The sequence below is a fragment of the Amblyomma mixtum genome, chromosome 3 (assembly GCF_055824585.1).
Source record: "Amblyomma mixtum isolate Tamu chromosome 3, ASM5582458v1, whole genome shotgun sequence".
NCBI classification, from domain to species: domain Eukaryota; kingdom Metazoa; phylum Arthropoda; class Arachnida; order Ixodida; family Ixodidae; genus Amblyomma; species Amblyomma mixtum.
Window position 1 is genome coordinate 404,275,741 of NC_143014.1, and position 14,283 is coordinate 404,290,023.

At 46.4% G+C, this 14,283-nt stretch overlaps 1 protein-coding gene across 15 annotated transcripts in view; it reads right to left on the reverse strand.

The window, feature by feature from the left end:
- The window catches only part of LOC149357439 (uncharacterized), a 478,435-nt gene that overhangs the window by 442,878 nt on the left and 21,274 nt on the right, over positions 1 to 14,283 (reverse strand). For all 15 annotated transcript variants that reach the window (XR_016291828.1, XR_016291830.1, XR_016291829.1 and 12 more), the window contains 3 exons: positions 13,767 to 13,909; positions 1,883 to 2,006; positions 913 to 1,020 (listed from right to left, as the gene is read on the reverse strand). Coding sequence is in view for 12 of the 15 variants with exons in the window: in XM_089584682.1 (XP_089440808.1) it covers positions 913 to 1,020; position 1,883 (109 nt within the window). In the remaining 3 variants the exon portion in view is untranslated. The remainder of the gene's footprint in view (positions 1 to 912; positions 1,021 to 1,882; positions 2,007 to 13,766; positions 13,910 to 14,283) is intronic.

Here is a 14,283-nt window from a genome sequence, read left to right on the forward strand (position 1 = left end):
CGAAGCAACACGTGGGCAATGAAGCCGTGGTGGAGGAATCTGGATTAATATAGGTTATGTGGGGGATATTTATTGCGCTGGCAACGCACGCAACAGGATATTTTTGCACTTCACCTCTATCAAAACACAGCCGCAGCAGCCGGAATTCGATTCTGTGATCCTGGGATTAACAGCCAAATGTCACAGCAACCTAGCCACCAAAATGGGCAACTACGAGTAGTCTAGGTGTGACCACACCAGTGCTGAATAGCACTTGACTAGTATACTGACCGGAAAGCAAGACAGGCTGGCTTCAAGCCAAGCAGTACACTATATGCAAGCCAACAGGCCCCTATTAGCTTCCACGAACTGATAAAAGAAGTATGAAAGCCGCAAAGGCACACAGAACACTGCAAGCTTTCGTTTACGCTGTATATTATGTATCTTTTTCGCCTTCAGATACACAATCCACAGAGCCCAGGCAGCACCAAAAAAAGAAATCACTTCCTGTACTGATATCAACAGCCTGCCACAATGAACCACTGCATGACCGAGACTAAACTCGCCCTATCTGCCAACTGCAGATAAGCAAGCAAAGAGGAAATAAAATGAAAAAAAAAAAACTCCCCGAAAAGGTTTTGACAAATAAGATATGTCGTATGCAGTACGTGAAAACTTGACATTGGCCGCAGTCAGAAGGACCGTACGCGGGCGCGTCTCAAGTCGGCGTCTTTTGCGCCGTCATTCAACGACGCATTCAATTCAGAACTTTCAAGCCTCTGCAAGAGCGCACGCCAGCGTGTCAAGTAAGCTGAACAAAATTTTCGAAATCACCGCGACGCCACGAATCGAACGGTCCCCGACAGCGACTGCTCAGAAAGACACAAACGGCTCAATTTTACTTCAGTGCAAAAACCTCGTGTGGACGCTTACCGTCGAGCCGGCGCAAAAGAATTCCCAACTTCTCGCTTGTAAGAATGGACCGGAGAATGGTCCCCACTTCTTCATTCAGGGAACGATTCCCCATGGCCGCGTCCCACACTGCCAAGACATAAGAACACAAAAACCAAGACGGTATTAAAGACGAGAAAAAGCAATAAGAGAATGAAAAAGCAATTAGAACACTATTCGAACACACGTGCACGTGTGTATTCGAACACACGTGCAAATTAGTTACCCAGCACACTACCCAAGACAATACATCAGCTTTCTAGTGTCTGCCAACAATGGTGACACTAGACCACAAAAGCCATACTTTACCCCTAAAAAACAACTTTTGAACCACCGCAGTGGCTCAGTGGTTACGGCGCTCAGCTGCTGACATGAAACATGCGGGTTCGATCCCGGCCGCGACGGTTGAATTTCGATGGAGGCGAAATTCTGCAGGGCCGTTTACTGTGCGATGTCAGTGCACATTAAGGGGGGACATGGGTCTTGAAACATTTTTTTATTTACAGACCAAATGCAATGAAACTGCACAAACTTATTCAGTTTTTTCTGCTGATTTCTAATATGCAATGTGTTCATTTCTAGGCCAATTAGTTCCTGAGATATTAATATATATCATGCCATTGTCTGCTCAAACAATAGAAAAAAAATCGGCCACCAGAAATTTAATTTTAATATGGGATCTATATGTATCGTGTGCTGAGGTTGTCCACGCGACTTTGCACCTACTACTAATCACAAAAGGCCATCATGCAAATTTAGCGTGTCCAGTTATAGCCTTTATTTGTCGAATGTCGGTCTGTGAGTGGGAGCTCAATACACCACTTTAGCAGCGGTCAAGGAGCACTGAATGTCTCCTCCCTTACCCTTGAGACAAGCGGATTCAGTACATGCCGATGCGATGTGTCATCCCTTGACATGCACAAAAAAACTAGTTATTTTATACTTTACTTACTGCTTTTTCAGCCTTTCCCACTCGAGGAGCCGGCTGTAATAATGCAGTCTTTCTTCCAGTCCCGACGAGACTTGAAGATACGGCGTCGCAGAAGGGACATAATCAGGGCAGCCAGGGGTGATTTCTGCATAGAAACCACAAAAAGTGCTCTTTGCAACGCCAAAAAGCGAAACCTTATGCACATTTAAAAGGTGCCATTCTGACTTAAGCGGTGATTTTTTTGCGCCAAAAATTAAGTGCTTATGTGCAAAGTGTTGGAAATTCAAATTTTCTTTTGAACTTATGGAGTTCTGACGACATTCTGGCTGCCTTTTTTTTTTCGCGGCAGTGAATATTTTTGAAGTGTGCTCTATACTCTCCCAAGTCCTAATGAATTCTGGTCGAGAGGACAGCGACATGTTGGATCAAGATTGCTGCCCAGCTCTGGGTTTTCTTGACATTCCCAAACTGTGTGAAATAGTGTGCCAGGTGCTCCACAGAAGGGGCAGAATGAATCGCATATGTCTTGATACCATTAGCTCATAAAGTAGGGATTGGACAGTTTGTAGCCGCCGGATGATGTGTTCTTCAAATTCGCTACGGCTTTTGTGAGCTAGAAAATATTTCCTTGTAATAATCTTATCGTAATCTTTAGTTTCAGCGTAGCTTAGTAAAGGTGAGGCATCGTTAATGGTGTCAGAGAGAGGCTGCGTGCCAGATGCTTGGAGGAGGGCAGCTTGAGCAGCTGTGTTGGCCACCCCATTGGCCGTCGTTGAGAGGTGCCCTAGTGTCCAGACCATCGGGACATTCTGGGGATTGGACGTTTCGAAAATGTTCCAACATGGAACGCCCACACGGCCCCTAATATAACTACGTACCGCTACGTATGAGTCGGACATAATCGTTTCCTTGCTATTCTTGGATATCAGTGCGATAGCTGCTTCTTCAGCCGATGTGGTATCCTATACATACTATTTCTCACCGGAACAAGCTGCCAATTGGAGCTGCGAGTGCTCATCGTGATGTATTTTTATGGCTATTCAATGATTTGTGATTTAACTGTTCTTTCAAATATTAGTTGAACAAATGCACTGCTGCTTCTTTGGTTGTATATTATTTGTTTAATTTATCTGTCTACATTGCTCCTTTGTCAACCCTCACTCCCCCTTTGTTCTTTATCTCATGTGATTTTATTCAACTGCTCGTCACTTTAACATTGTACCCACTCCCCTGCTATAAAGCTTTGGTGCTGCAGGGTGTACTGAAAATAAATAATAAAATAAACTGCATGCTTGCCGTGCAAAAGCTCGAAGGATAAACTTCTGAGTAAGAGACTAAAAGGTGCACGAACCCCAGCATAGCAGCACATGAAATGAGCTCACTGAGTGCCCTTTCAATCGTCCGCAGAAAACATGGCAGAGATAGGCAAGTTGTCTACTAGCGCTGCTTCATGGAACCCCCGAGAGAGAGCCCATCTAGCTGTCGCTCCTTTTAAAAAGCAGAAGAGCCTTAGTCATGCCGCCAAACTTCAGTTTGGTTTCCTGATCGTCCCAGCAGTGCAGCCTGCATAGAGATCCAGCAGCCTATAAGCTAGAATTTCTAATAAGTTGCTGTAATTATCGAGTAGTCATGTCTGAACACGTTGAAGACTAAGCTGGAAAAGGATGCCAATTTCATTGAAGTGGAAAGATTCCATACATTCACTATCCGGGGTGGAAGCAGGCTCCAGCTTTTTGGAGCAGGCACGGGAGCACCAAAAGTGTTATTTTGGAGCAGCTTTGGAGCAGCAAAATCCCTACTTTGGATCAGGTTTGGAGCACTTTTTAGGCTATTTCGGAGCACTTTTGGAGCAGACTGGCGACATTTAAATGCAACTGAGAGCAATTTTGTTTGCAACTAGTCCAAAAACTACATAGAAAATGATCACGGATCCCACAGGCCCGAATTAATTAAAAGGACAGCAATTGGTCTGAAGATATTAAGGCGGAAGCCTTTAATGTCCCATCGTTGTAAGCAGCAGTTGTCGACAGAAATGTCACGCTTTTCAGTTGGTCGAAATGGTCGTGACGTCACAGTGCGCGAATTTCAAACGGGGCCAATTATACTTTGGCTAGTAACCATGCAACCAATTGAAGGGATCGAATAGTGATGCTCCAAGTAAGTGGGACTGAGCTTAGTTAATTGCTTAATTACCCAATTAGCCTAATTAACATTTCTAGTCAGGCCATATAAATAAATAAAACCGAGTAGGAAATTGGTCGAGCTTGGGAATCGAACCCCGGTCTTCGGAGTGCGAGACGAGCATGCTATCCACTCCGCCACGCCAGCTCGATGGTTTGGAATGAACAAAGGCGCGTCTAGTGAATACGGTGTCTTCGCTCACTGCCATCCTCCTCCCTTCCCTTCCGGCGGGGTTTAGGTGTCCACCGAGATATGAGACACAGATACATTTCCTTTCCTCAAAAATCAATTTACCGACGAGCGAGGCGTAGAACCGAATGGGCGATGGCGTTCTATGGACTCCCCGGCAGCGTTGAAAGACGCTGTCTCGTTCCACTCTTAGAGGCGAAGCTTAACATCTTAACCACACATCAGTGACCACATTTTAGGTCAAAAAAGTGTCTCCCTGAATTTTGTGAAGTGCCTCCCTGAAGTGCCTCCCTGCCTCCCGAGATATGTGAGACAGTTACTGTGTAATTTCCTTTCCTCAAATACAATTTTCATTTTCTTCATTACGGCCCTCTTTCTCTTTCTTCTTTCACTCCCACTTCCTCCCTTCCTCTACGGTGCGGTTCAGGTGTCCACCGAGATGACAGAGAATTCCTTTCCTCAAAAAGCGTTGCGTTGAAAGGGCAAGGCATCGGTAGCATTCCATCGACTCCCTGGCAGCGCTGTTCCACTCCTAATGGCAAAGCTTAAGCGTCATTAATTAGCAGTTAATTAGTATTCCAGCATTAATCAGTAATTAACCATTAATTAAATGGTTTCTCATCACTTAGTAATTAGTACTCAATTATATGTGACCCCATCAGTGCCACAGAAGCAGTCAAAGTGGTGCAGAAAACGCTTCCGCCTCTACGTACTTTAGACAGTCAAAGTGCCCCCTGAATTTTTGCTAGGGTTCATAAAAAAAAAGAGATGTGGCAGCTATTACGAACAGTAGTTGCAGTACATTGGCTATTAATAATTTCAGTTCAGAAAAACAAAACATAATGGGGATAGTTTTATTTGTATTAAACAAACCCAGAGCACTTCACTCCAAAAACACCACATATGTGACTATGACACTAGTGGTAAAGCATTAGCCAAGACAATTACGGTAAACTGTTTCAGACTGGTTTACTACTGGATGTATCAGAGAAAACAAGTGAAAAATGGATCACAGATGGCAATTGGCTTGCAGTAAATATAATGACTAGAAGCAAAGTGGACTAGAACTAGCTACTGCCATATAGAATACAAAGATATTGCCGTTAAACCTTAAAAACAAAACCAGCAACAAGTGTCAGCTCGCTCACCACAGAAACAAGTGTACAAATAGGTTTGATACCAAAATTTGTGCCCCTCAATCCACTTAATTGTATCATGCCAGTGAGAGCTATAAGGAAAAAAGACCTGCACTGTTCGCCTGATTCTGTCACGAACAATGTGCTGAGAGGGGGCGCGGCGAAAGTGCTGCAAGCAAGGTGCTCAAAATGCTACGTCTTTTCCTGGTACAGGTCCTGCTGCTGTCAAGTACGCATGCACCTTCGCAGACTATCGCCAAGCTTCATCAAGCCACAACAGAAGAATTGGTCATCAAAGATAACACATCGGGCAGCACCGTCGCCGTGGGGACGCCACAGGTGCATGGATATCGGACGTTGTCGACCGTGACGTCATCGACCCTTGGCCCTATAAATTCGGCACCACACCCGTCCGTCTTCAGTGGGCGCGGCGAAAGCGCTGCAAGCAAGGTGCTCAAAATGCTACGTCTTTTCCTGGTACAGGTTAGTTATGTTTGCACCATACGATCTGACGATTGGTTTCTTGTTCTCTTGATGTGCCCACGCACGTGTCTGAACTGTGCCTATAGCTGCTATTGCTCATGTATGCTGCTTATTTGTGGAGATATAGAGATGAATCCAGGTCCAACAGTTGATGAAATGTTTCAGACACTCATTGAGGGGCAGAAAGACATTAGGCTTCATTTAGAGGCTACAGAAAGAGCACTGGGCAACTTTGGTGATCGCTTAAGTAACATAGAGGCAAACGTAAAAGAGCTGCGGATGAAAACAGATGACATTGAAAATATAAGCACAGCTTTGAATGGTGTGCAGGATGCACTTACACGGCATCAAGCCAGGCTTGAAGATCTAGAAGATAGAAGTCGGAGATCAAATTTGATTGTTTTTGGCATACAGGATGATCCTATTGAATCAGAGTCGGATTTGCGCAGGAAAGTTATCGATGATGTTGTTTTTGGTTGGTTTTGTGGGGTTTAACGTCCCAAAGTGACTAAGGCTATGAGAGACGCCGTAGTGAAGGGCTCCAGAAATTTCGACCACCTGGGGTTCTTTAACGTGCACTGACATCGCACAGCACACGGGCCTCTAGAATTTCTCCTCCAAAGAAATTCTAGCCGCCGCGGCCGGGATCGAACCCGCGTCTTTTGGGCCAGCAGCCGAGCACCATAGCCACTGAGCCACCGCGGCAGCTCTTATCGATGATGTTTTCTCCGCTAAACAAGGGAGTGCAGTGTTCATCTGTAGCTCGAATTCATAGAATGGGGAAAAGTTCTTCTAATCGCCCTGTCATAATGTACTTTCAGGACTATAGGGAAAAGCAAGCAGTCTGGAGCAATGTGTCTAAACTAAAAGGAGAAAACATTAGAATCGATAATGACTACTGCGTGGAAACGTTGTGCAAACGCAAGCATCTTTGGCAAAGTGCAAAACTTGAAAAAAAGGCTGGAAGTAAGGTTTCCTTGATTTATGACAAGTTTGAAGGTTGATGGGCGGTTCTATGAATGGGATGCTGTTCTAAACTCTAGGACATTGATAGAACGCAACACCACATCTTTATCTGAAAGTTAATGGACAGATACGTCCGATGTGCGGTTAGTTTCTTTCAATGCAAGAAGCGTTGTAAACAAAACAGAAAAACTGGAAGAATGTTTGCTCTCTTTGGATCCGCACGTGTGCGTCATAACTGAAACCTGGCTACACGAGCAAATCAGTGACGATGACATCGTCCCACCAGGTTATCGGTTATATCGGCGGGACCGAGGATCTAGAGGGGGTGGTGTTGCTGTTGTTAAATCCTGTGTCGATGTTGACGTCGAAACCCAGATTGCTGAGCATGAAAGCCTTTTTTAAAAATCGAAGTGAAGGAAACAGCGTTTCATTTGTGTGCGGTTTATTGTGCTCCAGATGCTGATGAAAGCTTCTTGAGTAAATTGTATGATCGATTGTTGTTGTTACGAAACAAGAATGTGATTGTAACGGGTGACTTTAATTTGCCTTTACTAAATTGGAACAATTTGTCTTTTGGATTATCGCAAACGAGCGATATTATCCTTGATGTTATGCTTGCTCTTGGTCTTGATCAAATAGTTACTGAATGCACTCGCGAAACATCAATTCTTGACCTGCTGTTCATTAGCGAAAGATTTAGAGAAGGAACGGTTACAATTAAACCCGGTATATCTGATCATAAGTTAGTTTTTTTTTCCTAAAAAGTTGAAAAGTCAAAAACACACGCGCTCGATATTGCTACAGTTAAGGAATTTAGTCGAGCTGACGATGTGGCGATTATTGACTATATTGAAGAAAATCTTGTGATTACATGTGATGTGGAAAGCTCTTGGCAACGGTTCGCTAATGTGCTTAGGCATTGTATTAAAGATTACGTTCCAGACAGAAAAACATTTAAAAAGCGGAAACATCCATGGATTACTCGTGAAATTATACATATTAAGCGTAGACTTAAGAGATATCGTAAAAAGCATGGGACGTCAACGCCGCTGTTTAAAGACATCAAACATGACCTGTTATTAAAAGTGAGCAGCGCCAGGACTAAATATTTTCGCACACTTTAGCAGAGTTTCTCAAGTCTGATCCACAGAAATTTTGGCGGCACTTGAGTAAACCCAAAGATGCACTTACCAAAATAAAAGTTAGCGACACGATTATCACGGACGCTGCCGAAATAGCTGAGAATTTTAATCAGTATTTCTACGAGGTGTTTTCAGAATTAGATGAATATGAAATAAAAACAGCGGCTGCACCAGAGAAGGGCATTGAAGTGGCTCGTGAGGGTGTCCTGGCGATGCTCTTGAAACTGGACACTAAAAAATCCACTGGACCCGATGGTCTTCCGAATGTATTTTTGAGGCGATACGCAGAACAAATATCAGGTTGCCTAACAGACATTTTTAAACTATCATTAGCATGCGGAAAACTTCCTTCAGATTGGAAAATAGCACGTGTGGTTCCTGTGTATAAAAAAGGTGATCGACTGTCAGTTTCAAATTATCGGCCCGTTTCCATAACATGCAGTGTAAGGTGTTGGAGCACATTGTAGCCGGCTACCTGCGAAAGTTCCTGATCGATCATAATCTTCTGTCCGATTGTCAACACGGGTTTAGGCAGGGTTTATCTACAGTTACTCAGACTGTTCTGGCTGTGCACGACTTTGCGCGTGTGCTTGATATGTCCGGGCAAACGGACGTGGTTTTCTTTGATTTTAGCAAGGCCTTTGATAAGGTGCCACATGGCAAACTTCTCTATAAGATGGAATGTATGGGTGTGCCTTTTTTTATCATTCGGTGGGTTCAAGCATACCTTACAGACAGACGGCAATATGTGGAAATTAATAAGATCGCTTCAAGTGTTGTTAGTGTTCAATCAGGAGTCCCCCAGGGAAGTGTGCTTGGGCCATTGTTGTTTTTAATATATGTCAATGATTTAGTTGCGGTTGTACCTGAAGATGTTTCTGTTAAGTTATTCGCAGACGACTGTGTTGTGTTTAAACAAATTTCATCCGAATATGACCGCAGCTCTGTACAAAAAGCAGTTTCTGCCATTGAAGAATGGTGTCTTAAATGGGCTATGGAATTTAATAGTGAAAAAACTGTTGTCTTACGTATAACTAGAAAAAAAGTCTCCAAGTTTGCTGCCTTACCTTTTTCGCGGTAATAGGATTTTGGAAGTTGAGAAATATAAATATTTAGGTGTAACACTCGACAATAAGTTAAAATGGTCGTCACACATTACTAATATTTCTACAGCCGCATTAAGAAAGCTATGGGTTTTACGAAGAAAGCTAAAAACTGCCCCAGCACACCTGAAAAAATTGGCCTACGAAACTTGTGTGCGGTCTTTACTTGAATATGCTTCAGTCGTTTGGGACCCGTACACGAAAAAGGACATAATGGTCCTTGAAAAAGTAAATAGGAAAGCGGTTAGGTTTATATACAGAAAATACAAAAGGGAAGACTCTCCATCGCAGTTAATGATGTCAAATAACATTCCTACACTAGAAGTCCGCCGAAAGATTAATAGATTGGTATTCTTGTTTAATAGTTTAACAGGTAAAAATAAACTGAAGCTTCCGGAGTGCATTAAGCGTCCTCTAGTAAGAAGGACTCGAAACGTTCGTGAACATTCACTTACTCCCCTTTTCGGCAAAACTAACAGTTTTAAATACAGTTTTTTCCCTAGAACAGTGCAAGATTGGAATTCGTTACCGGAATCTGTTTTTTCCTCGCAAAATTTTTCTGATGCGTTAAATTGTCTACTTACCTGCTAATAATGATAATATGTATGTTTTGTATCCGTGTGCTGCTGATATTGTATAAGTTTATTCGTTTGGTTTTATTCTTTTGGTATCCGTGCGCTGCTAACATTGTATAAGTTTATTCTTTTCGTTTTATTCTTTTGGTTTCCGTGTGCTGCTAATATTAAATAACTTTATTCTTTTGGTTATGTAACATTGTATGTTCACTCCTGCTTGGGCCAAGCAGTGGCCTGCAGTATTATGAAATAAATAAATAAATAAATAAATTAGAGCGACAGGACTTGCTTAGGAAACTAAAGCCTTTCAGTTCGTTCTGCATAACTTTTTAATAGCCACAACCAAACCGTCAAAACAGTGCAGCAGAATCTCGAATATACTATGTCAGAACCAAAAACAAAATGAATCAATACCCGCCAACCGATGGATTTTAAAATTCGAAAAATTGCGCAGCCAAACCAACGAGGGGGCCAACTTATCCTATTTACTCGCATAACTTGCGCCCTCGCTTAATTGCGCACCCACAATTTATTACCCAAACATATATGAAAAAAATGCACCAGCGTACACACGGGCGCACGCAAGGCAGGCTGTGGAAGAACGGCGCGAACGCGTTGCCGTGTATGGCTGTGAAAGGTGCGAGCAGCGAGGGGACGCCAGCCGCACCACTGTTAGCCAGTACACTCTACCACTGTGAAGACGTTGTAGCGCCCGGCGGCGCTGGCGCTGAGATCGGCATTCCCGCGCTAGAGGAAAATAAAGATGAACAGCGCGTGCTGGGCGCGCACGCCCGGCACGGGCAGTCCGGAACTAGAAGTCTGCCACGCTGGTCGTCTCTCTCACATCCCTCAACAGTGGTGACCTGGCGAACCGTGCCTTCTATCGCAGCGGCGTTCCAGCATGGCGTACTGGCAGCACCCAAGTTTCGACCCGCCGCTCCCGGCGTTCCGGCCTGCAGGCGTCGGCGGGTGGTTCGCCCAACTGGAGGCTGCGATGTACCTGAACGGCATCACCATCCAGCCGTTCAAACACGAAGTCCTTTGTGACATCCTCCCGGCCGACCTCCTGCGTCGGCTCACCTACTCTGCTTTCGGCGGCCGGCCATACGATGAGCTGCGTGCGGCCGTCTTGGCGTACTTCGGCGCCTACTACGTTCCGCCGCCGCTCTACGACGCAGCGGACCCATTTTCGCCGCCGCCAGCCTCTGGCCCTGCACCGGCCTCGCTCGCTCCCACGCAGCCTTCATCAGAACCCGGCCCGCCTCAGCAGCCCCTCGCCGCATCGCCGCCACTCCCGTCCAGCGTCTCCAGCCTGGTTGTCTCTCTTGACGCCACACCAGGTGGGATCCGCACGAGCTCCGCCTCGCGCCCTGCTCCCACTACTATCCGACCCGCGTCTCTAGCTCTGCCTCCTTGCGCTTCAGTGGCATTGTCGCCAGAGCCTCCTGCAGCCAAGGACAACTCTGCGGCAGCAGCCGTGCCGAGGCTTCCGGCATCTCCACCTACCTCGTCACTACCGTCAACAGCTCTGCAGGCCTCTGCTGTGAGGTTGAAGCCGCCACCACAGCATCTGTCAGATACCAATTCCACTACCCAGGCAGCCACACCGCCTGCCCAAAGGGCCACGCTCCAAACCCTCGGTACTGTCACCCACTTCTCGGCGTCTGCCCCTGGCAACTCGACACTGTCGCAGCAAGCGCCTGTTTTGGTGCCTGACTTGAGCAACCTTCAGCACCGAATGATCAAGTTACCCACACCGAGTAGTGCGGCAACTGTCCATCCACCAGCTGTGTCTCTTGCTGTCCGCCAGCCGTCTGATGTAGCAGTCTCAGCTGCACGGCCTGTCACTGCAACAACCTTTTTGCAGCCACCTACAGCCGACCATGCTCACACGCGCATCATCCCTGGCCAACCGCTCCAGACTGTCGATCCCGCTTCACCCAAGCACCTGACAATGAGCCCCGCAACTTCCTCCACCATCGTCACGGCTCTCACCGTTGTGTCAACAGTCACACCTGTGCCAAATACTGTTACAGCTGCTGTTGTCGCAGCACAGCTGCATTCAGTCCATGGAGCTGTTTCGCCCGCTCCTGTGCTTGTGATCGTGTACTCGGCGCGTCAGATTCCCATTGGCATCTGCTGCAACGTTCCGACACTGATGACACTTGTGCCAGCGGGCAGCACTACAGTCGGTGCCGGCCCAATCATGGCCTCTCCTGCCCCGATGTCCATTGTCAGCTGGACACCCTGCATCATTCGCCCATTGCGCAGCAGCCAGGCTCGTCCACCTGAGCCCGCGCACTCCACCCGACAGCTCTTCCCGGCTCCTGACATGAACTTACTGGACACTTCTACTCTCTTTTCTTTTACCGTGCGCACATTCCGACGTTCCGTCTAGGCGGGGGGCCCTGTAGCGCCCGGCGGCGCTGGCGCTGAGATCGGCGTTCCCGCGCTAGAGGAAAATAAAGATGAACAGCGCGTGCTGGGCGCGCACGCCCGGCACGGGCAGTCCGGAACTAGAAGCCTGCCACGCTGGTCGTCTCTCTCTTGTGCTCCGCTGCGACCCCGCACATTCTCAACAACGTAACCACGTAACTGGCCAGGCCAAGTCAAAGCAATTTCATAACTGCTGCGTGCGAGGTGCGAGCACGACAGGTAGAAAGCCCGCTGCCCATTCCCTCACAGCTCCACGTGTAAGGAGTTCGTAATTCGTTTGTTAAATTAGCTCCGGTAAACGAAATTATATTCGCGCGCCGTTTACCCGGCCCACTCGCGCCGGCGGTTGCATTCCAGGGCAAGGTGTCCAAAATTCTAAACAACTGAACCGCTGGCGGTTCGGTTTGCCGCTAGTCAGCCGGGCCTATCGCGAAGACGCAGTTTTAGCGCCGTTTATCTTCACTGGCTCTGCGATTTTATCGCTGCGTGTTTATTGCTTAGAGCTGAGCACGCGGCGTCATACCATCGCGCGGTGATGGGGGTTGCGTCGACCTGTATATGGAATTTTTTTTTTGACCAGCGAGAGGTGCGAGTGGGAGTCGACGTATGCGCGACAATGTAGGACATATATGTGCATTATGACGTTCATGAAGTTTTTTTAAGGACGTGTTCGCAAAATCTCCGCATCTCTTTTTGGAGCCCTTAATTACTGAAAAAAGTGCACAAAATATGCGAGTGAACCTGGTATCTCGTTTTCTGCACAATCAATACAGCTTGCTATTGAGGTAAGTTCACAATACCGGCCGCGATGAAGTTATATTACCAGATAATAGTTAAAAGTACTTATTTTTGCTCATTCTTGTACAAGCCATTTGTGACAGCCGCGCCGACAAGCACAAGCTAACGAAACTGTCGATGCGAATGCGGTTGCGTCCGTTTCGTAGCGAGCGCCCAGTATTGCCCAGCCGACAATAACACTCAGCTAAATTTGGCTCTGTATACTTGCAATGGGCATAAATTGCCGTTTAGGCGCAGCTTGGCGCAGGAGATCAAATTGGCACAGCACGGCACAATTGGCGCAGCACTTCCACCCCTGCACTATTCACTACATAAACAAACTCTGCCTTGTAACCATACACACGAAATGTACCCACAAAGGACTGAATGAGTCTGCGGTGGCGTAGCAACAGGTGTGCTCCGCAGTCGTCGAACAGAATGCCCGGCGCTCTCAGCAGCGCTCAATTTAAAGCTGATAGCAAACTTTTGGAATAAAGCGTGCAAAGTTACTAGAACGTTCTAGAACAACGTAGAATCGGCTCCGCATGGATGCGATCAATCGTGATAAATCAGGTCGCGTCTTGCATCGCAAATAAAGGAATAAATCGACGTCCCGGCAGCTTTGAAGAATGAACAAACACTACAAAGACTAGCGGCCATATCCTTACAAAAAGTTTTAGAGTCTATAGAGTGTCTATAGACCTCTCTATAAAGTACAAATGTCATAGACGGTCTATAGATTTATGGCCATACACTTTTAGTAGATTTGAGTCTATAGACTATGAATAGACAAAAAGCAGTATCTATAGGAAGTCAATAGCGTCAATAAGAAGTCTATAGACTGTCTGTAGACCATTTTTATAAGGGTATTGCACCCTCCCTTGGCGCGAAGCGGCCACCATGTGTAGTTGACTCACCGTGTGGTTGAGGAGTGTGTAGAGCAGCCTTCCCCTGAGCAAGTCCAAGACACGTGGACACCGTCGTCGGCTCCGGTCACCAGGTACTCGCCCGACGGGTGGAAGTGCATGGCGTTCACGGCACCCTGTCGTGCGATGTACTCCTGCAGAATGAAGGGAACAGAAATACCATAAAAATGAATAGTATGGCAAATGATTTAATAGTGCAACAATTTTGTTTGCAGGCACAAGACATGGCAGGATGTGACTGATCTAGTGGGGGAATACATTGTGGGTAGAACACAGAGAAGGCAGAGCCTGCATAGCATAATCCATGGAGCAAAGTGGACGTGCACTGCAATGATGAACTGGATGGTGTAGTAATGGCTAGCAGGGACCATTTAGAGCCAAAGGTGCCAAAACCAGTAACATAGCATGCACTACTATACTTGGGGACAACTTTCTGGCAGTTCAGCAGAAACTAGACAGGAAAGGAAAGGAACTTTGTTCCCGTGCTGTGGGGAGTTGGCCCCTGAGC